The following is a 26,085-nucleotide window of genomic DNA, read 5'->3' on the forward strand; positions in this document are numbered from 1 at the left end:
GGGAATGTTAGTACCAACCCGACCGGGGTTGTGTGGATTCAGTCGGCTGAGGTTTGTGGGTACTTGCCTTTGCCACACAGAGATGCTCAGGAAATGAGATCTATCAAGTGTATCAATGAAAGACACTAATTTCATTTGCACATGAAGTTATGAAAACATCTCTTTGTGGCAGTAATTATCATCAAAAGATCAGCCCATTTCATCCCAAAAGATCTGTTTTTGAGGCCTATAATAGGCTATTCACCAGACAACCTTGTAGGCCACTGAAAAAGCTGTGACAGATACCATGTGGAGTCTGAAGACCTAATTCAAAATCTGGTTCTGCCACTTATTCTGTGATCTTGAGCAACTTGTCTGAATCTTGTTTTCCCCCCCACTTATAAAATGTATCAACATAGCTAAAATGCCCACCATGAAATACTATGGAGCAATTATAAGCAATAGATTAGAACACAGAATAACATGGATGGATCTGAAAACATAGTTTGTTTGTTTTTAACATGTGTTTATTGATTTCAGAGAGACAGGGAGAAGGGGAGAGGGAGAGGGAGATAGAAACATCAATGTGAGAAGAACACCAATCAGCTGTGTCCTGCACATCCCCTACTGGGGATCGAGTCTGCAACCCTGGCACGTGCCCTGACTGGTCATTGAACTGGTGACCTCTTGGTGCATGGGTCGACGCTCAATCCACTGAGCCACACCAGCCTGGCCGAAAACATAGTTTTGAGTGAAATAAGTGATTAGCAGAATGAGAAATATAACACTGCCATTTATGTAAACTCCAAACAGCCACATACAATGTATTATAACAGCCATGTGAATTCTAGAAATCCCATGTATTGCAATGATTGTCTACGAAAGGAAGAGAATGCAAGCAAGTTGGGAGGTTAAAAGAAATAAAAAGTAAAGACTAGAGGGGCCTCGACACATAAACAAACAAACAAATAAATAAATAAAATGGGAAAATGATGCTTCCCTACCCTTCTCATAACATCTGAGGAGATTAGCATAGGAAAGCAAACATTGATTTCCTGTTTCTGTTATGATCTCCACCTTGGACAACGAGACAGAAATTTCCCATCAGTCTTCAGCAGGAAGGACATCACCAGGGAAGGGCCCGGGAACCTTGCCCTGGCTTCAGGGCCTGCTGGTGAGATGACATCAGAGCTCTTCTGAAGGAGGGGTAGCCTCTCCTCACTGCTGCAGACACCACCTTCAGACACAGCTGGGGCAGCAGCAGCCGCCTTCCCATGGACTCACTGCAAATGGCCCACTCGGGCCCTCGGAAGAAGAGACCCAGGCAGATGGGTGCCTCGGTGGCTTCTCCTCCTCAGGACGTCAAGTTCCGAGATTTGGTCCTCTTCATTCTGGAGAAGAAAATGGGAACCACCCGCAGAGCCTTCCTCATGGAGCTGGCTCGAAGGAAAGGATTCAGGGTGGAGCAGGAGCTCAGGTAGGACACCACTGATTTCATTTATGAGTCAGTTTTGTGAACAGCCCCTTTGAAACCCAGGAACCCTGTGCTTCCTCCCATGTAGGGATGAGGTGATGAAACCAAGGAACAGATCTGAGCCAGTTAGGGGAAGTGAGATGAGTGGTGACTGAATAGAATTATATTGAAAATAATTAGCATCCAAAAATAAGGTACTATTTTTTTTTTTGCCTTTGACTTTTATGAGATGAGGTATCTAAGGACGATAAACAGAAACCTAGTTGAAAAACCAAGGCTGAAGCCACTCAATCTCATTCTTGACCAGTTTGAACAAAACACCACCGAGTTCAATCAAAAAATTTCAGCTACTTTGAGGCAAAAAGAATGCTTTGGCTGCCTGGCTCTTGAGCTAAACATCTGGCTGTGCTGAGGTGACCAGTGTCTGTGACAGGCTGGGTTGAGTGACTATAGCTGGCTCAGGTAGGCACCCCAATGATCTTACTTTTCCAACGAACAGGGTGAGTGGGGTTTGTAGAGAGAAGGATGCTCATTAAAGATTCAGGGGCAACTCTGAGGCTGAGGGTGATGGAAATGCTCAAGAGAACCGAGGCAATTGAAGCAACCATTGGGCTACTTGACTGGCTCACTCACAAACCCAGTCACATCCCGGCAATTAGCCTGATTGCTCTCCTCACTGTTATGTAGGCTCTTCACTGGTCTCAAATAGATGGAAGAGAAAACAAACAATCCAGAAATAAATGGTATTAGAACCTTGACATAAATAGTTCCAAACAGAACCACCAGGGGCCTTGCAGTGAATAAAGAATGATGATTAATACAACTGGCTGGATTTGATGGTCAAAGGACTAGACTGACCGATTTTTTTTTTCCTGCAGGAAAAACAATAAGAATTCTATGTGAAAATAAATTTGCATTTACAAAATAGTCTTTGATGTTTAAAAATAAAACGGGCAGGCCTTTCGTGCTGAAGAGATGTCAGCTTCAAATTGCTTGAGAGACATATGTAAAAAGTTGATAATCAGGTGTGGTAATTTTCATGAGACCCATTATTCATCTGAAAACACCATGTCACAGAGAAACATTTTATTTTTTATCCAAGTGCCTCATACAGAAATTCCTGAGTCTTCTATGGCTTCTCTCCCTTCTGGTTTCTCTGTATATGGGCTCCTTTGCCCCTCTCTGCCTCTTTTTTCTCCTTTACCCCTATCTCATTTGTGATGTTAACCCAAAATATTGGATGGGGAGGAGGGAAAAGATGACATAGGCAAAGAGGCAGAGAAGGGGCAATATTTTAAAAAGAAATTGGAAAAAAAGAACCACCCAGAAATTAAAAGCCTTAGCAAATACGGAACCGCTTTTTTGTGGTAAAGAAATTTGGCGAGGGCCGGGCAGGGAGGTGAGAGCCAGATGGTCAAGGTAGCACTTACATAGAAAGCTCTCTGTTGAACGGTCCATACTTCCAGCAGCGGCTGGCTAGTGAGGTCACAGGCACAGCTACAAACCATACCTGGTGGCAGAGACAGGTACTTGGGCAGATTACAGAGGCAAGTTTCTTCTGGCAAGAGAGCTCTAGAGGCAGTGCTGTGCCCAGGTGCCCGCTGCCAGGGGCCGAGCCCAGCTGCTCGGGCAACAGAGGAAACTGGTGCCTGGTGAGCAAACTGCTGCTGTGTGTGCGATGGTGGCAGAGCTCCCAGGCTGGCAGCCCAGCAGACACATTAAATACAAATGTGTTCTATGGCACAACAATAAACCACAGGAAGTAGAAGTCCTAGCTCGCAAACGGAATTTCTGAATTGAGACACACACACGTTCACTGGAAAGGACAATAGACATCATTGCAGGGGGAAAGCTCTAGATAAGAAATCTAGAGACCTCAAATTCTGGTCCTGACTCTTCCCAGCCATGTCATGTGAGGCGAGACACCCTCTCTGCTCTCTGACCTTGGTTTCCAGATAAATGGTTTAGTCTGATATCACCACCTGAGGTGATGCTGGATGCCAATGCGCTTCGATAAATTAAAAGTTATGCAACTATAAAGTGTGATTGTTTTCTTGTTAGTTAGCTGGATCCACTGACCTTTACAGCAAAACCCTGAGGAGAGGGTTCTTTCTCCACAATATGAACTAGGTCAAGTGATATAAACAAGTAGAACAAAGACAGGAAGGAAATCAAAATGTTATAAGTGCTTATTTGGGGGTGGGGAGGAGGGAGCAGTAGTGAGAAATTATGGCTGCTTTTATTCTCCATTTTCCAAATTGTTTAGAATATGCATCTAATTTAAAAATGAAAATAAAAGCTGATTTTGATGCTTCTCAATAGTGAAGGCTAGCTATGCCTGTCCTTTCTAGTAAATAAGATTCTGAGAAGGAGGAGCTAAAGGGGGGAAGGGATGTTCTGAAAATAGGCAATAACCTTCATAGTTCCTAGCACATTCTTTGGCTTCCAGGAGGATTAAATTTGAGGGAAAATCTGATTCTTCCTTCATCTGGGCCTGAGCACAGCTTAGAAATGGCGCACCTGCATGCCCTGAACTGTCTGGAGCGGTTATATTCCCCAGCACATGTGCACATACCCTTCCATGTTGAAGAAGGAAGAGCCATGGCTGTAAGGATGGCTCTTCAGGGTTGTGTCACTGGCAGTTTAACAGTTGCTGGGTTCCACTGTTCAAGCAGTAGAAGTCCAGCAGATGACACTTTCGTCCTGCCTCCATAACTTGTCTACAAGGCTACCTTTGGAAGGCATTGTCTTCAGTAAAAGCAGGCATACCATTGTGGCACCACAAGTAAAGGGTTCTGTTCATACCCACTCTGCACAGTATGTGTATGGTCCTGGACATGCAAACTGGAGGAAGACATGAGCCCTGCCAGCAAGGAGTTTATGATGAGACAGGGGAGTTGGGATTGTAGCCAACTTAGTTATCATCTAGAATTAAGAGACCATAATATAGTTTCCAAGTGTATACTAGTATCCTTCTCCTCCTCCTCCTCCTCATCCTTCTACTCCTCCTCCTCCTCCTCCTCCTCCTCCTTCTCCTCCTCCTCTTCCTCCTCCTCCTCCTCCTCCTCCTCCTCCTCCTCCTCCTCCTCCTCCTCCTCCTCCTCCTCCTCCTCCTCTTCTTCTTCTTCTTCTTCTTCTTCTTCTTCTTCTTCTTCTTCTTCTTCTTCTTCTTCTTCTTCTTCTTCTTCTTCTTCAATTAGAATTTTCCTTCCCTGATTCCTTCACTTTCCATTCATTTCAATGACCAGAGAGTCAGCTCTTAGAAAGGCAAACATTCAGAAGAGAACTCCCAATTTCATTCTCCATGAGAAGCAAAGGCTCTAACTTACACTGATGCCTCCTGTCATAATGATTCAAGAAATGTGTTTTTCCTCTGAATAAGCGCCAAGTAGCAAATCCAGGTGGCCGGCCACATGGACCAACTCCCCTAGTGCCCCTTAGTGCCTTTCCCTTAACACACCCCAATCTTTAAAAGGTCTCCTGCCTCGTTTCTTTGAAGCTGAACTGCCCTCATGCTGGACCCTCTTCCCTATTGCAGTAGTTAGCCTATATAATAAAAGGCTAATATGCAAATTGACCAAACAGCAGAATGACTGGTTGCTATGATGTGCACTGACCACCAGAGGGTAGATGCTCAACACAGGAGCTGCTCCCTGGTGGTCAGTGCACTCCTGCAGGGGGAGCATTGCTCAGCCAGAAGCTGGGGCTCACAGCTGGCGAGAACAGCAGCAGTGGAGGGAGCCTCTCCCACCTCTGCGGTAGCACTAAGGATGTCCGACTGATGGCTTAGGCCCGCCCCCTCCAACCCGCCCCCGCTGGGAGCAGGCCTAAACCATCAGTTGGACACCCCCCAAGGGCTCCCAGACTGCAAGAGGACGCAGGCTGTGCTGAGGGACCCTTCCCCCACCCCCCGAGTGCATGAATTTCATGCACCGGGCCTCTAGTTACTAAATAAAATCTATCCTTGCAGCTCTCACTAGTGTCCAGCTTTGTTTACCTTTAACAGTGTCCTATCACTTCAAATTTGTGGTATCTGAAATAAAAACATTAAAGGTCATTGCCAGATAAACTGAACACCAGATGAAAAAGATGCTACCAGCTCCAGAAAATATGATGTTGAACTAGTCCATCTGTAGGCCCCTTCCAGGCCCGATGTCCAAACACATTTTTCTTCATATTTTTTTCTTACTTTTCCCCCATAACCTTGAACCTCTCCTCCCTACACCCCTCTATGTCTAAGACCTACGACCCCTGGAAGCCCTCTTAATGGAGAGAACTTTCTCCCTGGAGCATGGGAGATCCATGACCTCCCACTGTCTTTGCTCCTCATCTCATCCAGTTACGCTTCCTTGACTCCAAGGGCAAGGGCGTCACCAGGGCCATCATACACACCTCACTCTCCGACCTCTGGCAATTTTCTTAGACATGGCAGGCTTCAGGAAATACTTGCTCAAAAGAATGATTTATCTGGTGAATATGGAACCAGCCAGAGGAACTTGTGATTTCCAAGATTAACTTTTGTAGTTAAATTTTTTTTCTACAATGCACCAGTATTACTTTTGTAAGCAGCAAATTGAGACTTTATTTTTATAAATTCAGGAGCATGCTATGTAAACTCTAGTCCAGCTCTGGTCCAAATTACTTTGTATTTCAAAATTTGTGGAATTTAAATTAATGAAAATGCTCACCATACCATTTCAGATGGGCCATAAAGTTAAGGCAAGACCCTCTCAGTTTTAAGTTTATCAGGGCTGGAAATAGAAACCTGTCTTTACTGCTTCGATTTTCCTGTTTCAGGGATTCGGGAACAGATCAGTTGCTAAGTGGAATTGGCTGTTTTTAAACTGTAAACAGCTCAGCTTAACTGTAAATTACTATTTAAAGGCATTGCTTAAAAAAAAACCACAAGTACTACATCAGATGGGAAGGATCAGGAATGACCTTTCCAGGGAAAGAAAACCGTTTTAAAGACAAAGATAAAAGCAGATGACTGCCCATGGGGACGTCAGATTGGGGGGTCTGTCTCCAGGCACAAGGGCTGCTGTCTCTTTCTTCATGGAGAGTTTTTCTAATTATACTGAGAGGCGGGACCAACTAGGAAAAGGAAGACAGGAAGAGCCAGGATACAGATACCAGAGAAAAAAAATTCAGAACTAAGATTTATGAGTTAATTCCACAACTCAGGGCTTTCCAGACACCTGAGTGCCACACTGGGGCTCTTATATCTCTTACCACACGTGTTTTTATACTCGTAATGGGTTTCCTTTCATTGTTCCTAAACTGAATTGTTAAACATAATTTAGCATTGTCCTAAGGCAGTGATGGCGAACCTCTGACACCTCTGACACGCGAACTCATTTTTTTGGTTGATTTTTCTTTGTTAAATGGCATTTAAATATATAAAATAAATATCAAAAATATAAGTCTTTGTTTTACTATGGTTGCAAATATCAAAACATTTCTATATGTGACACGGCACCAGAGTTAAGTTAGGGTTTTTCAAAATGCTGACACGCCGAGCTCAAAAGGTTCGCCATCGCTGTTAGGGTATAATATAAAAATGATGAAACCCATTAAACCATGCCTGGTAGGTGTAATTTTAAAATGTAGACATGAATAAACACATATGCCTTTTAAATGTTCAGGTGTGCCTGCTAGAATTATCTGATGTACCTGCAGAGAAACACGCGCCGTGTTGGGAAACATTGCTGTAATTGAGCACAACATCCAGTTAAAAGAAGATCTTCCTTTACAGACGTGTTTCTCAAAGTGGCGTTCTTGGGCTGGGGGTGGGGGTGGGGGGGTGGTTAAAACATGGGCGCTCCCATGAAGAGGCAGGGGCTGTTCCCCTTTCCTTGCATCTGGGAGGGCTTGTCTCTGCTTCGACCAATAGGGTGACATAATGTGACTTTTGAGGCAGAGTCATAAAAGGCCCTGTGGCTTCTACTATTCCTGGATCCCAGAACCTCCTGCAAGGAGTTTGAGTGCCCCTGAGAGAGGCCACGCAAAGGTGTCAGGTTGACATCTGGAACGTTGCACCTCCATGGGGACCACACCAAACAGAAGGATCACCAGCCAAGCTGCCTGAATTCCTGGCCCACAAAATTGCAGATATAATGAAATCATTACCTTTTTTAAGCCATTACATTTTGGGGCAGTTGGTACGTAGCAATAGATAACCAGGGCTGACTGACTATGTCAGAATCATGGAGGGAGTTTGTCAAAAATGCATGTTCCTGGGCCCTAGGTAAGATTTATTGAATCTGAATCTCTGGGAATAGGGCCCGGCATCTGAATTTTCACCCAGTTTTCTGTGTGTCTTGGATAAACACTAGAGTTTAAGAAACATTCCTGCCCTGACCGGTGTGGCTCAGTTGATTGGATGTCATCCCATGCACTGAAAAGTCACTGGTTCGATTCCTGGTCAGGGCACATGCCCAGGTTTCAAGTTCCATCCTGGTAGGGCAGTGGTTCTCAACCTTCTGGCCCTTTAAATACAGTTCCTCATGTTGTGACCCAACCATAACATTATTTTCGTTGCTACTTCATAACTGTAATGTTGCTACTGTTATGAATCCTAATGTAAATATCTGATATGCAGGATGGTCTTAGGTGACCCCTGTGAAAGGGTCAGCCAACCGCCAAAGCTGTCGCGACCCACAGGTTGAGAACCGCTGTGGTGGTGGTGGGGGTATGCAGATTGATGGTTTGCTCTCACATCGATGTTTCTCTCTCTCGCCTGCTCCCCTCTCGTCTCTCTCTAAAAATCAATAAAAAAAACTTTAAAAAAGGAGAAATATTCCTTTGGAGCCATTGATTAATCAATTCATTTATTCATTCTACCAATGGTCTACCTATTGACCATTACTATGAATCTGGCCATGTGCTGGGCACCAGGCCTGGTTATAACCCAGACTGTAGCCGGGCAGATCATAACACTGTCCCTGCCCTTGGGCACCAAGGAGCATGAGGAGCACATTTCAGTGCAACACTAGTTGCCGAAGAGCCTGCGCATTTGCCCTGCAGGGAGCTGAGGGACAGATTCCATCTCATAACTGCTGTGGTTGGCTCAGGGCCTCCCAAACCTAGTCCAGCACATTAGTGAGTCATGGCTAAGAGACTGGGTGCATTTAAGGAACTGAATCCACTGATATTTCAGGAGCAGCCATCTCGGCAGCGCCTTGGGGTCTTTGGAAAGTTGGGGACCGCCTTGTGAGGCTGCCTGCCACCTTTTATTGTGAGAAGAAAGCCCAGGGCAAGGCAGATACACCTCAGCCCCACCCCAGGTCTTTCTGTCCTTGAAAATGACATTCATGTATATTTTCTCTCAAAGGAGAAAAATGATGATAGATGGTTCATGACAGAAAATACATTAAAATACCCAAACAAAACCTCACCCAGGGCTCTAACCACAGAGTAGTAGAACGTTAAGAGACTGCTTGAGTCATGCACACCTGGGTTTGAATTCTGGCTTCATGTAGCCTCCGTGAGCCTCGGTTTTCTCATCTAAAATTATACTGCCCACCTCCTAAGACTCTTGTGGGGGATCAAGTAAGCATATACTGGTTCTCCATCCACAGATTCAACCAACCGTAGATGGAAAATAACTTTAAAATTCCTGGAAGTTGATCCCTTAACAATACAGTATACTAACTATTCACATAGCACTTACATTGTATAGGTGCTATAGGTAATCAAAGTTGGTTTAAAATACATGAGAGGATGTGCATAGGTTATATGCAAATACTATACCGTTTTATGTAAGGGACTAGAGCATCCAAGGATTTTGGTATCCATGGGGGTCTTGGAACCAATCCTCTGTGGATACTGAGGGACAACTGTATACTAGTACATGTGTGTATGTGGTTATTATTTTTTCTAATATTCTGGAGTACTTCTCTCTCACCTTTTTCTTCTGTATATGCCTGAAGGTTATTTTGTCACCCTTTCCCTGACTTTCCCAGGCATCTGATGTCTCTGCTAGAGCAGGGCTGTGTCCTCAGTGAGGAGACAGTGGTGGTGGAGCAGGGGTGGGAAGAGTGGATGGCGAGGGGCGTGAATTTGGAAGATGAGCCCCAGGGCTCCTCCTTCCCAGGCTGAGGCAAAGCCCAGGGCTCAGAGAGCCTGGCAGCCTCCCTGTGGCTTCTCCATGTTGGTGTGTAACTATGGCAACTGTCCTTTCAGGCTTTCTGAGACAATTCTCTTTGTCTCGCAGTCTTATTGTAGTTCCTATTATATTGGACATAAAACACCAAAACATTAGTTCTATGTGGCGGCAGCAGGGACATGGGCTAATGGCATTACCTAGGAAGTGTTATTGTATCTCTATTGCTGCCCTTTGGCGGGGATGCTCTGAGGACCTTGAGGAGAGAGGAGAGCTTCTGATTCTGAAAGTCCCCACAGCTGGTGATTTGTCTTGCCTTCTGCAGTGATTCTGTCACCCACATTGTGGCAGAAAACAACTCAGGTTCCGATGTCCTGGAGTGGCTGCAGGTGCAGAAGGTAAGAGCCAGCTCACAGCCAGAACTCCTCGACGTCTCCTGGCTGATAGAATGTATGAGCGCAGGAAAGCCAGTGGCGACGACAGGACAACACCAGCTTGTCGTAAGTGTCCTGGTTGTGATTTCCACTGTCCTTGGCTTGATGGTTGGGAACATGGGCTACAAAGTCAACAGACCTGGGTTCTCTGCTCACCCCCCGGGTGGCCTTGGGCAAGTCACTTAGCTTTTCTGAGCTTCAGGTTCCTCCTCCATAATAGGGGATGACAATAGCACCCACTTCAAAGGATGGGTCTGAGGATTAGAATAACATACAAGCAAAACACTTAACACAAAGCCTGACCTTACTAAATGGTAGCCATTTTTACGAGGAGGTAACACACAAATTCAAAATATTGAAGCCTTGATGTTCTGGGGCCAGACAAGTAGAGGGTTTCTATTTTTTTTTTTCTTACTATGGCCATTCATAAAGCAAAAGATTAAGAAAGTTAAGCTCTCAATTCAAAATCCTTCACCAACATGTTAGAACCCACACGAAGAAGGTTAGTTTCCTTTTCATAGAAAAGGAAAATGGGACACAGACACCAGGGGGGTGAGGGCATGAGTGGGGGGGTGGGGTGGGGGAGGGCAATGGGGGAATAAGGACACACATATAATACCTTAATCAATAAAGAAAAAAATTATAAAAAAAAGAAAAGGAAAATGGTATTTCACTGATGGTCCTTTTTCATGTTGTTTTTTTTTTTTTTTCCTGATTGGAAAAATAATGCATGTTAATTATAACAAATTCAAATAGTAGAGATTTGTATAATATAAAATTTGACTCTCCTAAAATTTTATGCTCTTTCCAGAGATAATTGCCATCAAACTGCTTCCCATTTTTTCTTCATGCACGTCTATGATTATTACTCCTGATTGTCGTTAAACATGAATGCTCATGCAATTGTTTAGGTGAGAAGAGACTATTCGGGTGGCCCCAACCCAGAGCCCCAGGAGACTCCACCACTTGCTGGAAGAAAGATCTCTCCATACGCGTGTCAGAGAAGAACCACTTTAAACAACCGTAACCACATATTCACGGTAACGGGGCTTCACAGCACCCAGGGCCGGTGAGGCCTGCAGGTCCTTCCCATGAGTCTACGAACTGTGAATTCTGAAAAGCTAGGAAAGTTTTTTTTTTTTAATATATTTTATTGATTTTTTACAGAGAGGAAGGGAGAGGGATAGAGAGTTAGAAACATCAATGGGAGAGAAACATATATCAGCTGCCTCCTGCACACTCCCCACTGGAGATGTGCCTGCAACCGAGGCACATGCCCCTGGCCGGAATTGAACCTGGGACCTTTCAGTCCGCAGGCTGACGCTCCATCCACTGAGCCAAACCAGTCAGGGCAGCTAGGAAAGTTTTTCCCACCCTCACCACCACATATACACCCTAATCTCTGGTTTTCTTTCTGTCAAGAATGGACCTACTTCTATCACGGAAATGGACAAATCTTTTTGGATTATACTCTTTAAAGATGGTAGATTACTATTTATTAAGAGTCATCATTATTGGGCACCACACTTGTCAAAGGCAAATATTCTGAAAAAGCAAATACGGTGATTAGTACAAAACAAAGTAAGAGCAAATTACATAGAAATAGCCATACTGCACTAACAGCCGGTGCTGGGAAACCGAAAGCGCTTCTCGCTTCTCTGATGTTAACTAGCTCGGGGAAGTCAATTCCTCTCTCTGAGCCCCAGTTTCTTCTCCATTCAATTAGAAAGTAGCTAGATTATCTCTAAAGCCCCATCCAGCCCTGAAGTTTGGCAATTGCGGTTCAAATGAGCCTAACAAGCCCACAACTGCTTGTCCTCCAGTGTTGAGTCAGTTGTCAGGTGGGTAAAGCACGCAGCACTATGGTGAACAGAAGACTTCTGTGCGAGGAGGACCAGGAAATGGGCACCATGTGCACGATGCCACACAGCTGCAGCTGCTTCCTCCTCCGCCAGAAGTGCAAACATACTCCACCTCAGATGACCCCGGCCTGGAGCCTGTGCCACCTGTGGTTACACCCGTCATTCGGCCAGCCTGTGTCAAGTGCTGACTGTGCTTTATATACAAGCCAAGAGATGGGGATACCCAGTGATCAAGGCAGAATCCTGGCCTCAGGCCGGTGGGAAAGTCAGCAAGCAAAGAAGGGAGGATCAGTAACTCCAAGTAATGACTGGTAGGATGCAGTGAGCATGAGAGCATGCTTCAGTTAAATCATTTCTGAATGTCTAATGGCAGTGAACTCAAACTTCCCTTCCACAACACTCTGAGGCCTGTCTTCTTATCAAACAGGAGAGGGGTGCAAAGGTACTGAAGACCCAATCCTGACCTCCAGGGAAAGGGCAGGCGGGGTTCCAATACTTCAAGGAGAGCAAGAGACATGTGCAGGTGGCCACGGGGCTGGGAAGCAAGACCGTGTCTCACTCCTCTGGTTTTATCCTTTAGGATGCCTTTGAGGTCCTGGCGGAAAATTGTGAGTTTAGAGAAAACGAAGGCTCCTATCTGGCATTCATGAGAGCGGCTTCTGTACTTAAGTCACTGCCATTCACCATCACCAGTATGAAGGACACAGAAGGAATTCCCTGCTTGGGGGACAAAGTGAAGAGTATCATAGAGGTAAGGGTGAAATGTGATTTGTCACACCTCTAATAGGTAAGTAGGTGGGAAGAAAGAGAGAGAGAGAGAATAGATTTTCCTGTCAACTATGTAGATATATTCATGACTTATTTACTTTCTCTAGATAGATTAGATGGATGATAGATGATAGATAGATAGAGAGATAGAGAGATAGATAGATAGAATCTATAACCAATATTATGACAGCTGGAGCTATGTGGGGCCAGCTAAGTGAAAAAAAAGGACTCTCCTGTATTATTATTAACTAGAGGCCTGGTGCACGAAAATTTGTGCACTGGGAGGTGGGGTCCCTCAGCCCAGCCTACCCCCCTCACAGTCCAGGAGCCCTCAGGGGATGTCCTACTGATGGCTTAGGCCCGCTCCCCCTCTGTGGGAGGCGACTGGGCTGATCAGGGGAAGGCGCTGCCCCCATCATCCTGCTGCTGCTGCCACTGCCGGCCTGCCCTCAGCCCTCAGCCCTCGCAGCCACTGTGGCTTTGTCCAGAAGACATCCGGTCTATCTGGTATAATTAGCATGTTACCCTTTTATTAGTACAGATCACAGTGAAAGATTCAAGTGACTTCAAAGGTCGACAGCAGGGGATGGTCTGACTTCAGACACAGGCTGGGTGAAGGGCCTCGGTTCCATCAGGGGATGTCACCCTCCAGGATGGTGGTGGGTGTAACGGGCAGTGGAGTTGATTCTGCATCTCTGTGTGTAAGTTTCAGATAGCGAGCCAGGGGTGGGTGCCTATTTATTTAAGGATGTGGAAGGATTCCCAGCAAGGCAGGTCGGTCACACAGGAGTATGTTTCAGTATAGTCAAGTGCAAGGTCAATTATTCAAGGTAAATAACCCTAATTCTATCTAGAGGAGGATGGGTGGCTCTGAGCCAGATATCATAAAGGCTTGAACTTCGTGTTGGCTTTTCAATGGGTCTGAACCTAATCCACTCAGATGAAAAAAAATCTTTGTTTCAGCAAGTTCATATTCATTGAAAAGAAAATTATCACAAATATTTAGACACCTTTGGTCAGTGAATATTCTGGTTAGGTGTTCCATAGATTTGGACCTGAATCATTCTGTACCTTTGTTCCTGAGGATTGTAAAGTGACACTTGGAAATATATGACCTGGGATTTTCAAGATTATAGGGAATTGTCTTGTTTTCTCTGGATAAGCTAGGGGAGCATCCTCCACACAACAAGTGTGCATTTTATGAAAAGTCGAGTGATTTCAGCATCTTAGACTGTGATTGTCCAACATCACTAATTTAAAATATTTTCCAAATGTTTATGCAGGAGATTATTGAAGATGGAGAAAGTTCTGAAGTTAAAGCTGTGTTAAATGATGAGCGATATCAGTCCTTCAAAGTAAGTGATTTTACACATATTTCTCAAAAATGGTTTTTCAGTTAATCCTATTACTTATTCTAGGCGGTTGTATGAGTCAGCCTGGGCTACCCTAACAAAATGCCATGGCCTGGGTGGCTTAACTAACGAATATTTCTTTTCTCACAGTTCTGAGGCTGGAATTCTGAGATCAGAATGCCGGCATGGTTGGGTTCTGGTTAGGTCTCTCTCCCTGGCTTGCAGGTGGCTTCCTTCTCAGTGTGCCCTCACATGAGATAGAGAGAGAACAAGCTCTCTGGTGTCTCTTCTTATAAGGGCACCAATCTCATCACTATAGCTCTACCCTCATGTCCTCACCTAAAGCTAATCACCTCCCAAAGGCCCCATCTCCAAATACCATCATCACATTGGAGGGTAGGACTTCGGCGTATGAATATATACTAGAGGCCCAATGCACGAAATTTGTGCAAGAGTAGGCCTTCGCAGCTGTGGCGGCTGCCTCCATCCCGCGGCTGCAGTCCCGGCTTGCAGTCCTGGCTTTGTCCGGAAGGTCATCCGGAAGGACATCCAGTCTAATTAGCATATTACACTTGTATTATTATAGAATTTTTCTTGGGGGGGGGGGGGGACGCTGCAATTCAGTCCATACCAATGGTCTAGGAAGCGGATGCCTAAATAAGCATAGGTGCTGGAGCTTATTGCCACGCTATGATGAGATACAAATTACCTTACCTTCCAGGAGTCTGTCACTCACGTGCACAAATACCACAGGGACACGACAACCATGGGGAGAAACAAACCTGCTCTTAAAGGGCAAACCTGTGTTGACAAGCTCCTTCCTGCATCCTTGTCTACTTTGGAGCGGCTTTATTGCCTCCCAATGCTCCTCACCTTGGAATTGAGAGACTTCTGCCAATCCCTTCAGTTCAGCAGGGATACACAGGCCCAAAAGGTGGTGGTGGTGGGCAGGAACCCAGGCTTGGAGGGCAGACAGACCGGGTTTCAGCCCGGGCTCTGCCACTTACCAGCTGTGTGATGGTGGAGAATTTATACAACCTCCATGCGCATCCCTCTTTAAAGTGTGAGGATAAATCTGCAGAGCATGAGTGTGTGTGAGGGACCCTTGGCAAAGGGAAATGCCGACAGGGATAGCTGTTGTCACAGGTGGACAGCACAGGCCATGCCGTCATCCAATTACTGGGGAACCCTATGCAGATGCGAGAACCTGCCTTCTCGTGCCTACTTCATTTATCAGGAGAGGACCCCCCTGAAACAAAAATTTCTCTAAAAAATTACTATCACCCACTTACTTGTCATATTGAGGAGAAACTGGATGAGAGATTTGCTTACACTTTTTCTTAATCCCTTGACCTTGAAAAGTATCATTCGTTGTTATGACTATTTTAGAACTGAAGGCATGCCTCTCCTTCCCTTTCAGCTCTTTACTTCTGTATTCGGGGTGGGACTGAAGACATCTGAGAAATGGTTCCGGATGGGTTTCAGGACCCTGAGTAAAATAAGGTCGGACAAAACCCTGAAGTTCACACGAATGCAGAAAGCAGGTAAACCACGTCTCCTGAAAACCTCCCGTCGTTACCATGGGCTGGGCAGGTGGAGGTAGAGCTCTAAGTCAGCTGTATCTCAACTCTAATCCCCATGAGCTGAGGTGCTTGTGTGGCCTCTTTTCCTGCTGTGGTTAAAAGCAAACACTTTTGGAATCAGACAGCCCTGGATCCAGATCCAGGCTCCAGCAATCTCCAGCTGTGTGATCTTACATAAGTGTTAAAGTCTCTGAGCTTAAGTTACTTCGTCTATAAAAGGGAGATAACATTGGTACATAAGTGGGAAATAAATCAGATAATGCAGGCAAAGTCCTTAGTGTTGTGCCTGGCACAGAGCAAATAACGCCCTTCATGTAGTGGTTGTCATCCCTTTATGTCCAGATGTCAAACCAGGTTGCTCTGTTGATCTGGTTCTTACTGAACTGATCCTTCTATCCTTTGGGTCCCAGTTGGGTAAGAGTCACCGACCAGTGAGGAGTCGAGGGTAGAAAGTTAGAGAGGAAACTGTTGGGCCTGAGGGTATAAGTTGACATGGAGGATTAACAAGTAAAGGATATTTGAACAAACTAGAGTTGTTGTCTGCCACAAATATAGATCTGTTTTAGAAACTGTAGAACACCAGATCTGTTTTAGAAACTGTAGAACACCAGGACATAGAATGGAAATGGTTGATCTGGTTGACCCAACCAGACTGGTTAATCTGGGAAGAGAAGACTGTGCTGACACAGGCATCCTGAAAGCCTGGTGGGCCTCCTGGAGGCTGGAAGTGGCTTGGTCACTTCCATTTATGGAGGTTCCTGCTAAACCTTTTTTAAATGAAGGAATTCCAGTGCATGGTAAAAATAAATAAATAAATAATTGTACATGTTTTAAATGTTTACTTAAAATAGAAATACAATTTAATTGGAATTTGAAAGGGCATCATATCCACAATTGTGGGCCCTGTGGCTTCTGAGTTACACAGAATGATGAAGTTGCCAACATTTTAAAGATATAAAAGTAAGGGGAGGGGAAGGGACTCTTTCCCCCTCCCCACGTGGGAGTCTGTACTTGTTCTTCAATAAATTCCCACCTTTGCTATAAAAAATAAATAAATAAATAAATAAATAAATAAATAAATAAATAAATAAATATAAGAGGATCTTCTATAAGATGAGACTAGAAATAAAAGAAAATAGCTATCTTATGTTTAAGTGTTGAAAAGAAACAAGCAACGGAAAAGTAAACAAATCAAATCTTGGTGGTTCACATCAACATAGCTATACAAAACTCCTGCTCATCTCTCATCAAGTTGCTAACCTCAGAGAGATTGCTGATATGCTTTATAAGATGCCATATAGGAAATAAGAGTCTAAGGCAGTGGTTCTCCACCTCTGGCCCTTTAAATACAGTTCCTCATGTTGTGACCCAACCATAAAATTATTTTCGTTGCTACTTCATAACTGTAATGTTGCTACTGTTATGAATCGTAATGTAAATATCTGATATGCAGGATGGTCTTAGGCAACCCCTGTGAAAGGGTTGTTCAACCGCCAAAGGGGTCGCGGCCCACAGGTTGAGAACCGTTGGTCTAGGGGAAGACAAGACCCAGTATTTAATTCTGGGCTCTGGGTTTGATTCTGGTCAAGGGCACGTGCCCAGGTTTCCAGCTCTATCCCCAGTAGAGGGTGTGCAGGAGGCAGCTAATCAATTATTCTCTCTCATCATTGATATTTCTATCTCTCCCTCCCTCCCTCCCTCTTCCTCTCTGAAATCAATAAAAATATATATATTTGGCCTTGAACAATCACTGTCTGAAATATAACATTGCTCAGTGTATTGTTTCTTGTAATAAGCTAACCTCCCCAACCATACCAAAAGGAAAAGCAAGAAAGCCAATAAAGTTGCTTTCCCAGGTGTCAACAAATTATTATAGTCTCTCCAAGCTCATTCCTGATATCTGCACATGTCCTTAAAGAAATTGTTGTCAGTCATGACTTTCAGTGTGTGTCCATCCTGAATGCACACGGGAATTTTATGGCTACCAAGTGAGTTGCAGTTTGAATATCAGCCATGATGAAATATTTTGTATAAAAAGTCTAATGGAACATTGCTTTTTATTTTTTCACATTAATAAATTATGTATTTAATTTTATTAAGTTGATTTTTATTGCGGTAAGAGCACTTAACATGAGATCTACCCTCTTAGTAATTTTTCTGCCTTGGTATCATAACTTACTTATCCATTTCCATTGTGTGCTAAGTAGCTCGACTGTGGTAATTATCAAAACATCACATTGGAAACCTTAAATATATACACAGATTTTTATTTGTCAACTATACTTCAATAAAACTGGGGCGGGGGGGGGGGGGGGGGCGGGGCCGGGGAGGAAGAATTCCCGAAACAGACTTTGCAATCAGGAATTGGGCTGCCCCTGGAGGTATCAGAGCCTCCCACTGTTAGAGAGACGTAAGCAGAGTTGAAAGGTCTCCCTCTTGGACCGAGATAAGAGAACAGAGCCTTGTATTGAAGGACAATTCATTGTCCCTCTGGGTCTGTGAGCCCCCCACCCCCACCCCGCACCTCTGCTCACCTCTCCTCCAATGCTTCATCTCACATCTTGGAGGTAAGGCTTTCCTCTCCTTTACCCCTCCGCCTCACAGCCCCCTTATGGGTCTGTGGGAGTAATCAAGTCATTACAACAACTCTTCATCCGAACAATCCCGTCTGAGCTTTCATTTCTTCATGGTGGTCCGACAAAGAAGCAACAAGCCAACCACCAAAGACGTTTTGCACGTTAGATGCACACCTAACCTCTTCCTACTCTTGACTTTAACTTTATTTCATCTATCACCTTCCAACCCTGAGCCTTCCTACCCCAAACCTTTATGCATTGTCTTCCTTAATAATAGGGTGTGGCTTACTGATCAAGAGGGCTGGCTCTTCAATAGGGAGTCGGATTTGAACCGCTTGGTTTCCACAGGGATATGCAAGACTGTTTCTTTCTTAGGAAATTGTGAGCCTCTCAGTTAGAAAGCAAAGAGCCATTGTTACCATGAAAAATTCACAACCGAGGGGACAAATAACACGCCTGTAGCCACGTTAGCTGTACGTGGAGCAGAACCCCTTCCCTTGGAGGGCTGGTCAGTTCACACGAGACGTGTCCCTCTCTCCACTGACCTGTCCAATGGCCTCTCAGGATTCCTCTATTATGAAGACCTGGTCAGCTGTGTGACCAAGGCCGAAGCGGAGGCTGTGGGCGTGCTGGTTAAAGAGGCCGTCTGGGCATTTCTCCCGGATGCCTTCGTCACCGTGACAGGAGGGTTCCGGAGGTAAATACGAGGGCTGCTTTTGCTTCCCCTGCTCTAACGCCGGCCGGGGCGCCGTAGGCTTCTGAACCCGCACGAAAGGTCTCTGGTGCGGTGGCCCCAGCCTCTCTCTGCAGCCTCGTTTCCCGCACCTCGTGTTCCACCCCAACTGGCTCGTCATTCTCTGCACACCCAGGGCTGTTCCTTGCCTCTGGGACTTTGCTCAGCTGGGTTTCTGCTTGTCCTGGCTTTCCTCAAGTCACCTGGCTGATGTCTTCTCATCCTTTAAGATTCAATTCAAATGCCACCCCTTCCAGAAAGCCTTCCCTGAATCCCTCCTCCCTATGCTCGGCTAGGCACCCCTTCTCAGTGCTTCCTGGAGAGCTGCCAAGTAGTTTGTTTGTATTCGTGCTTTTCCCACTAAGATTTTAGAACTTAGTGCTTGGCGAGAACCAGTGCATGGTGCCTGACACAAAGTAAGCATTGAAAAATATTAGTTGAGCCAATGAATGAATGAATGAATGAATGAATGAATGAACTTTCCACAGAGGTGTGTGCAGGAAAAAGCCTCCATTTTCAGAAAGAGATTCCTTCCCCCTCACACGCTCCCCTGACTCTCTCTTTGGCTATCTTACATGGTGCTGTTGGCCGTCCTGGCAAGCTGAGCCCTTAATCTATGTCATAATCCTAAGAGCCCCATTTTATATTATGCAAATATAGTTCTTAGTTTACTGTTACCATGCTTGTCTGTATGTGTGGGGTGGGGGTGTAGGAGGGTGCACTGCACGTGTGAGTGTGCAGAAGAAATAATCTTCCTTGTCAGTTTTACCTACACATACATGATCATATACATGTATGATTTTTAAATTTTTTGTGCCATAAATTTATCTTGCAAGGCGTGGGTTGGTGTAACCAAGGATGTTTTGTTTAAACAAAGGTCAGGAGCATTTTGTGTGGCAAACCTTAAGCATACGGCATAAAAACAAAGACTGTTAAAGACTGAGAGCTAAAAATCTAACTTCCATTTTCTCCTGGTTATATTTAATCAGGGGTAAGAAGATTGGGCATGACGTAGATTTCTTAATTACCAGCCCAGGATCAACAGAGGAAGAAGAACAACAGCTTTTATCTAAAGTGATAAACTTATGGGAAAGGAAGGTAAGAAGAAAGGTCAGAAGTGGATGTTTGGGCACTCAAGAAGCACTGTGTTAATGCCATTGCACTTTGCACACTACCTCACACTCATATAATGACTAATCGATTCCCAATTATTTGCAACAGCTGGTACAATGCCGCATGCCATGCCATGAGAGGTTCCGCATACACGCAGCCTGTGTTTTCTTTGTTCCTGGCCGGTTTGTTCTTAAAGGGGAAGGCGAGTTGCTGAGCACTGGCCTGCGATCAGAAATGGGGGTAGATTCTCTGGCAGCTCTGCTGTCAACCGGCCTTGGCTCGGCCTCTCCAACCGCCAAATTCCTCCGCTGCCGAGGGAGGGTAATACACCCGCCCTGGCTTCCTCTCTGGGCGTGGCCAGGTGGGCTCACAGCGCCAGGACAACACACACCCACGTTCTGCTGGAATCCGCAAGGCGTCCATTAAGAACATCCATTAACAGCCTGGTGTAAGTGCAGCTGGTGTGGTTGAGTTGGACCCTTGAACCAAGAGATCACTGGTTCCTGGTCAGGCTGCAGGCTCCACCCCCAGTAGTGGGCATGCCTGTTTCTATTCTCTCTCCCTAAAAAAATCAATAGAAACTCTTTTTTTTTTTTTTTTAAGAACCTGGTGCCACCCAGCCAGCATGGCTCCGTGGTTGAGCATCCACCTATGAACCAGGTCACGGTTTGATTCCCAGTCAGGGCACATGCCCAGTAGGGGGTGTGGAGGAGGCAGCCATGGATGTTCCTCTCACACTGATGTTTCTCTCTCTCTCTCTCTCTCTCTCTCTCTCTCTCTCTCTCTCTCTCTCTCATCTCCCTCTCCTCTTCTCTCTGAAAACAATACAAAAATGAAAATTAAAAATAATAATAAATAAAAATATTAAAAGAGCCTGGTGTACAACCGGGGACCCTGTCCATCGGGGACTCTTCCTGATTTATGTCTTTCCATTTGTTTGCAGGGATTACTTTTATACTATGACCTTGTAGAGTCAACATTTGAAAAGTTCAAGTTGCCTAGCAGGAAGGTGGATGCTTTGGATCACTTCCAAAAATGCTTCCTGATTTTAAAATTGCACCATCAGAGAGTAGACGGTGGCAAGTCCAGCCAGCAGGAAGGAAAAACCTGGAAGGCCATCCGTGTGGACCTGGTCATGTGCCCCTACGAGCGCCGGGCCTTCGCTCTGCTGGGCTGGACCGGCTCCCGGGTAAGCACTGCCCGGGTCCTCCCGGGTAAGCACTGCCCGGGTCCTCGGGACCCTGGCCGAGAGCAGGGACAGTGGCCGTGGGGGCAGGGTGACAGGAGGGGGCAGTGCCCAGGAAGCTCTACGTCCGGCATCCCACCTGCGCGTGGTCAAGCGAGACAGATGGATTTGGAAGTTATTCTCAAAGTGTGGTCTCTCAACCGGCAGCATCAGCCTTACCTGGGAACGGGTGAGACATGAAAATTCTCCGCCCCACCCAGACCTACTGAATCCGAAACTCTGGGGATGGAGCCCAGCAATTCGTAGTTGAAAAAGCTCCCCAGGTGATCCCAATGCAGGTGAAGTGTGAGAGCCACTGAGGCAGAGCCAGCAGCGTGGTGGCTAAGAGCACAGGCTTGGCCTCCCCACACCTGGTCACACGTCTCTGCACCGCCCCCTAGCAGCTGGGTGATGTAGGACAGGCTCCCGATGTCCTGTAAGTCTTAGTTTTCCCATCAGGAAAGTGAGGGCGGTGACCTCAGCTACCTCCCTGGCTCACAGGATTCAGTGAGATGAAGCTGGCACACCCCCCGCACCTGGTCAGGCTGGCCAGGCGGCAGCTCCCCGCTCCGGGCATTTTATAGTCACAGAGATGGAGCCCCTGATTGGAGTCTCGTTAGCACGTGCTCCACACTCTGAACTAAGTCCTCCTCCCCCGCCCCCCACTTTTTCACCCGTGTCCCCAAGCAGCTGGCTGTTCCGCAGAGGAATGAGTCCTTGGAGGTTTTTATACGGAAGATGAATGCCATGACACAAATGCATTGCCCTCAACCTTGAGTTAAATGTCAGGTGTCTGTGCTTTGGGGCTGGAATTATTCCAAAGACCCAGAACACACCTGGCACATAATAGATGATCGACAAATATTTGTTAAGTAAACATCAATACTCTCCAAATGAAAGCCATCATCATGATCCCTAGCAGTGTGTGGGAAATGCTCCTGGCATTTTAGCACAGGAGTCCAGGAACCTCTCACCACGCAGAGCTGGGGAGCCCAGGGCAGCCTCTCAGTGACCCCATTATCCCCTCACCTCCAGACTTCTCCTCACTCGGTGTGTGCAGCCACTATTTTAAGCGTGGTAGACCGCAGGAGAGTGACCCAGGGCTGGGAGGAGGCTCTGTGCTGACCAGCAGCTACAGCACCCAGAATCTGCTTCACCCCACTTTCCCCACAATCCTGGCTTCCCTCTGCTGCATTATAAAGGCCTCCTGCTTGGAAAATCTGTCTTCTCACACACCCAAGTGGTGGGCTAGCAGGGCAGTTCCCAGCTTCAACCTGCTTTCCTGTAATAAAAAAAGCATGCTTCGCCACTAGAGGGCGCAACTATCCCTACTTTCACCCGATTCCCACAGGAAAGAACAGTATTTCTAGATTTACGCTTCTCAGAAAAATTAATTTCAATGACAATTTCATTGATTGTCCTCCTATTCCAAGTCATTCCTGTCCGCTAGTTTAGGTTTCAGGTTTTGCTCCCTGTGACTTCAGAGTCCACCCCTGATCACAGGAGATGCTGCTCTGGGGCAGGTGGCTCAGACCATCAGCTTTACAGAATCTCATATGAGAGGATGTTAGAACCAGAGGGGACCTTCTTCATGCACTTCTTCCACCACCCTGTTTGAGCAAACAAGATTCAGAGAGGCTGGGTGACTTGTCAAGGGATGTACAGCCAGACAGGGACAAAATCCAGGCTGGAACCTGGGTCTCCTGATTCCTCCTTCCCTTTTGGAAATCTAATATTCCAAATTAAAAAACAAAAACAACAGCCCCCCCCCCAATTACTTAGCCAGCATTTACTCTGAACCAGATATTATTCTGTACACAATCCTCACAATATCCATTTGTTCATTCAACAAACATTTGCCATACATCAATGTGCCAGGCATATTTGACGAGGAATATAGTTAAGAACAAAAGAAATTGAGTTCCTGTTTCCACAGAGCTTACATTCTAGTGCGAACACGTGAGCACAGAGCTCTGTCATAGCAGAGCTTTGCGCTGGGGGAGAAAATCGCTTTGAGAATGTTTAGCAGAGTTTAATTCCATTTCATGGGATGTTTAGTGTTGAGATAGATATTTCATTCTAGGCATATAGATGCCTCTAAATGCATAATACTGAAGACAGTCTAGACTTGATAGTAACTTATTTTATTTATCTCTTGTCCAGCAATTTGAGAGAGACCTCCGGCGCTATGCCACACACGAGCGGAAGATGATGCTGGATAACCATGCTCTGTACGACAAGACCAAGGTAGAGCTGATTCCCTGAGATGGGCGACTTTGACCCTCCTCCGAAAGGCTGGCTCCCTGAGCACTTTTCCTGAACTGATTTTAGTGTCCAGTTTCCACTTCCTTTGCCCAGAGTGTCCTGCTCCCACAGACCACAGCTGAGAGCAGCTGGGAAGATCCTAATGGGAGCACAGCCTCCCACCTGGCCCAGAATGCACCTCAGGGGCACTGGGCTCAAAGATGACGAGCTCATGGGGTCCCCAGAACCAGTCCAGCAGTGAATATTCATTGAGTCTAGTATATCCTTGGTGTTTGTGATGAGTAACTCCAAAGAAAACCAAAGATCACAAATACCACTCAAGCACTCCTCAAATGCAGTAGGCAGTAGCATTGTGAGTGACCCCTTAGGTCATTAAAGAGAGTTGACTGCAAGAAGGGAAGCGTCAGAGCTGCCCTGAGAGGTTGCCGAGTGGTCAGTTAGGCTCACTCAGCAGCCTTGTTACTCATTTGGCATGCTAGCCTGGCAATGTCACAATTCAAACTCACGCAGCAGCAAAATGATAAATTACTATATCAGTTATAAAGAGTTAAAAAAATGTTCAACTGTTAGTCCACAAGTGCTGAGGTCTACTGTTCGTACAGTGGTCACGGACACTAAACTAAGCTCTGAGAGGAAAGGAGACATAAAATAACTGAAAGTAATCGTGTTTGCCCTCTAGTTTATAGTCTAAGTAAGGTGTATTTAGTTAGAGCTTTCTTCGTTACAAGTGTCAGGAACCCAGCCCAAAACGGCATGGGCACAGAAGAGGAGTTTGGCTTCAATACTGCAGCACCGGGTAATATTGACTTCAGGTGTGGCGGCATCCAGGCGCTCACACAGGTTTCCCTCAGCGCTGGTTTCATTCTTAGGCAGGGTTTTCCCATGAGTCCCTTCCTTCCAGCTTAGCCACCTCAACAGAGAAGAGCCTCTTACCTAGTAGTTCCAGCAAGAGCCTGAGCTGATGCTCACCGGCCAGGCCTGGGCCCCGTGCCCATCCTGAATCCGTTACGGTGGCTCTGATTGGCCAGACTTGGATTGTGTGTCCCTTTTTGGAGGTGAGATGAGTCCCACCCGATCTTCATGGACTGAGAGTGGGGGGTGGTGCATTCCCAAAGAAAAATCAAGGTGCTCTTGTCAGAAGAGAGGGCCATGGATGCTGGCAGGATGTTGAGCGTGTGCGTGGAGGCAGATTCACATAACCATATTTAGGAACACTTGCAAATTGACATATAATAAATAGTTCAACATAATCGAGTGTCTCCTGTGCACCCAACACTATGGGATGGAGGAGAAGTGGTGTTTGGTCTTAAAGGGGACAAGCGTGGAAGGCTGGTGGGGTAAGGGCGGGTGTGGAGGGCCAGGAGGAGAACACAACACATAGGAGTACCCAATTCTTGCCACTCCTCGTTACCTATAGCAACAGTACTGAGTTCCAGCTGCACATTAGAATTACCCAGAGGTTTTAAATAGATTGATTGCAAGAACTCTTCTGACATTCTGATTTCATTAGACTGAGCTCAAGTTTCAATATATTTTTTTAAAACTTCTTCAGGTGGTTTTAATGAACAACTGTGGATAAGAACCACAGGAAAAATACCAAGTGCCTTTAACTGAATATATGAGGCTGTCATATTTTACCTTAATTTGTTAAGTGCCATGTTTTGTCCTGAGAAAATATAAAAATTATAGAATTCAGTCAAAACGACTTTTAATGCTCAGAAGCAGGGAATTCTGTTTTGGGCAATAATTCATTTTGTCAAGATAGTTTTACAAGTAACACTTGCTTTGTGTTAGCACTGTGATGCTGAACAACAATATCTGAATGCCCATATTTCTTGTTATGCTTTCAGAGGATATTTCTCGAAGCAGAAAGTGAAGAAGACATTTTTGCACACCTGGGACTGGATTACATTGATCCATGGGAAAGAAATGCCTAGCAAATTTTGTTGACATTTTAAAAAAAAAGTTTCAGGTTAAATAAATACGCTTCATATTATAGTTAACGATGCCTTGGGAAAGTTGGGGGTTTTTAAGTCTCACTGAAATGCAGATTGTTTCCAGCAGTAAATAGTTTTGGAAACATGACAAGGCATCACCTGGTAATGGGTTATGCTCTAATAGGCCATTTGTACGACCGTTGCTTAGAATTCACAATGCATTTTGCCATAGAAACAGTGTTGTAGTTGGTGGCTCCTTTCCAGGTTCCTCATCAAAGCCCACTTCCCCACAGTGTAGCTGAAATACTGTCTATTTCCAATAAAAATAGGACACAAGATGATTGAATCTTCCCTTTTTTTCACTCAACTATTAGAAAATACTGTAAAACAAAAATACAAAATGAAAGAATAAAGAGTTTAAGGCTTATCGCAAGGGGAGAAACAGGTTTCATTTGGCCAGACATTCCGTGCCTGGAATCATGGAGCAAGGAGGTCTGGAAGGCAATGTCAGAGAGAAGGCTGATCGGCACAACAGTAAGAGGGCTGCCCCCCGGAGGGGAAGATGGACATTACAGACTGTGGGGCAGGAGGCCAGGAAGCCTTCACAGAGGAGGAGGGATCCTAGTAGGCTTGAAGTAATGGGAGGATTTGGATCCACACCGTTTTTTGCTCTATAACGG

General features: G+C 45.5%; 1 protein-coding gene across 1 annotated transcript; it reads left to right on the plus strand.

Moving 5' to 3' along the window:
- Positions 1–1,236: 1,236 nt before the first annotated feature.
- DNTT (DNA nucleotidylexotransferase) lies at positions 1,237–25,539 on the plus strand. Its single transcript, XM_059660935.1, has 11 exons — positions 1,237–1,456; positions 9,883–10,057; positions 10,903–11,031; positions 12,434–12,604; positions 13,905–13,976; positions 15,394–15,517; positions 18,697–18,829; positions 19,855–19,963; positions 20,922–21,167; positions 23,367–23,450; positions 25,319–25,539. The coding sequence occupies exons 1-11, from the start codon at positions 1,254–1,256 to the stop codon at positions 25,403–25,405; spliced, it is 1,533 nt and encodes a 510-aa protein (XP_059516918.1). The 5' UTR covers positions 1,237–1,253; the 3' UTR covers positions 25,406–25,539.
- The last annotated feature ends 546 nt before the right edge of the window (positions 25,540–26,085 follow it).

This window comes from Myotis daubentonii, chromosome 13, assembly GCF_963259705.1.
Source record: "Myotis daubentonii chromosome 13, mMyoDau2.1, whole genome shotgun sequence".
Taxonomy (NCBI): Eukaryota; Metazoa; Chordata; class Mammalia; order Chiroptera; family Vespertilionidae; genus Myotis; species Myotis daubentonii.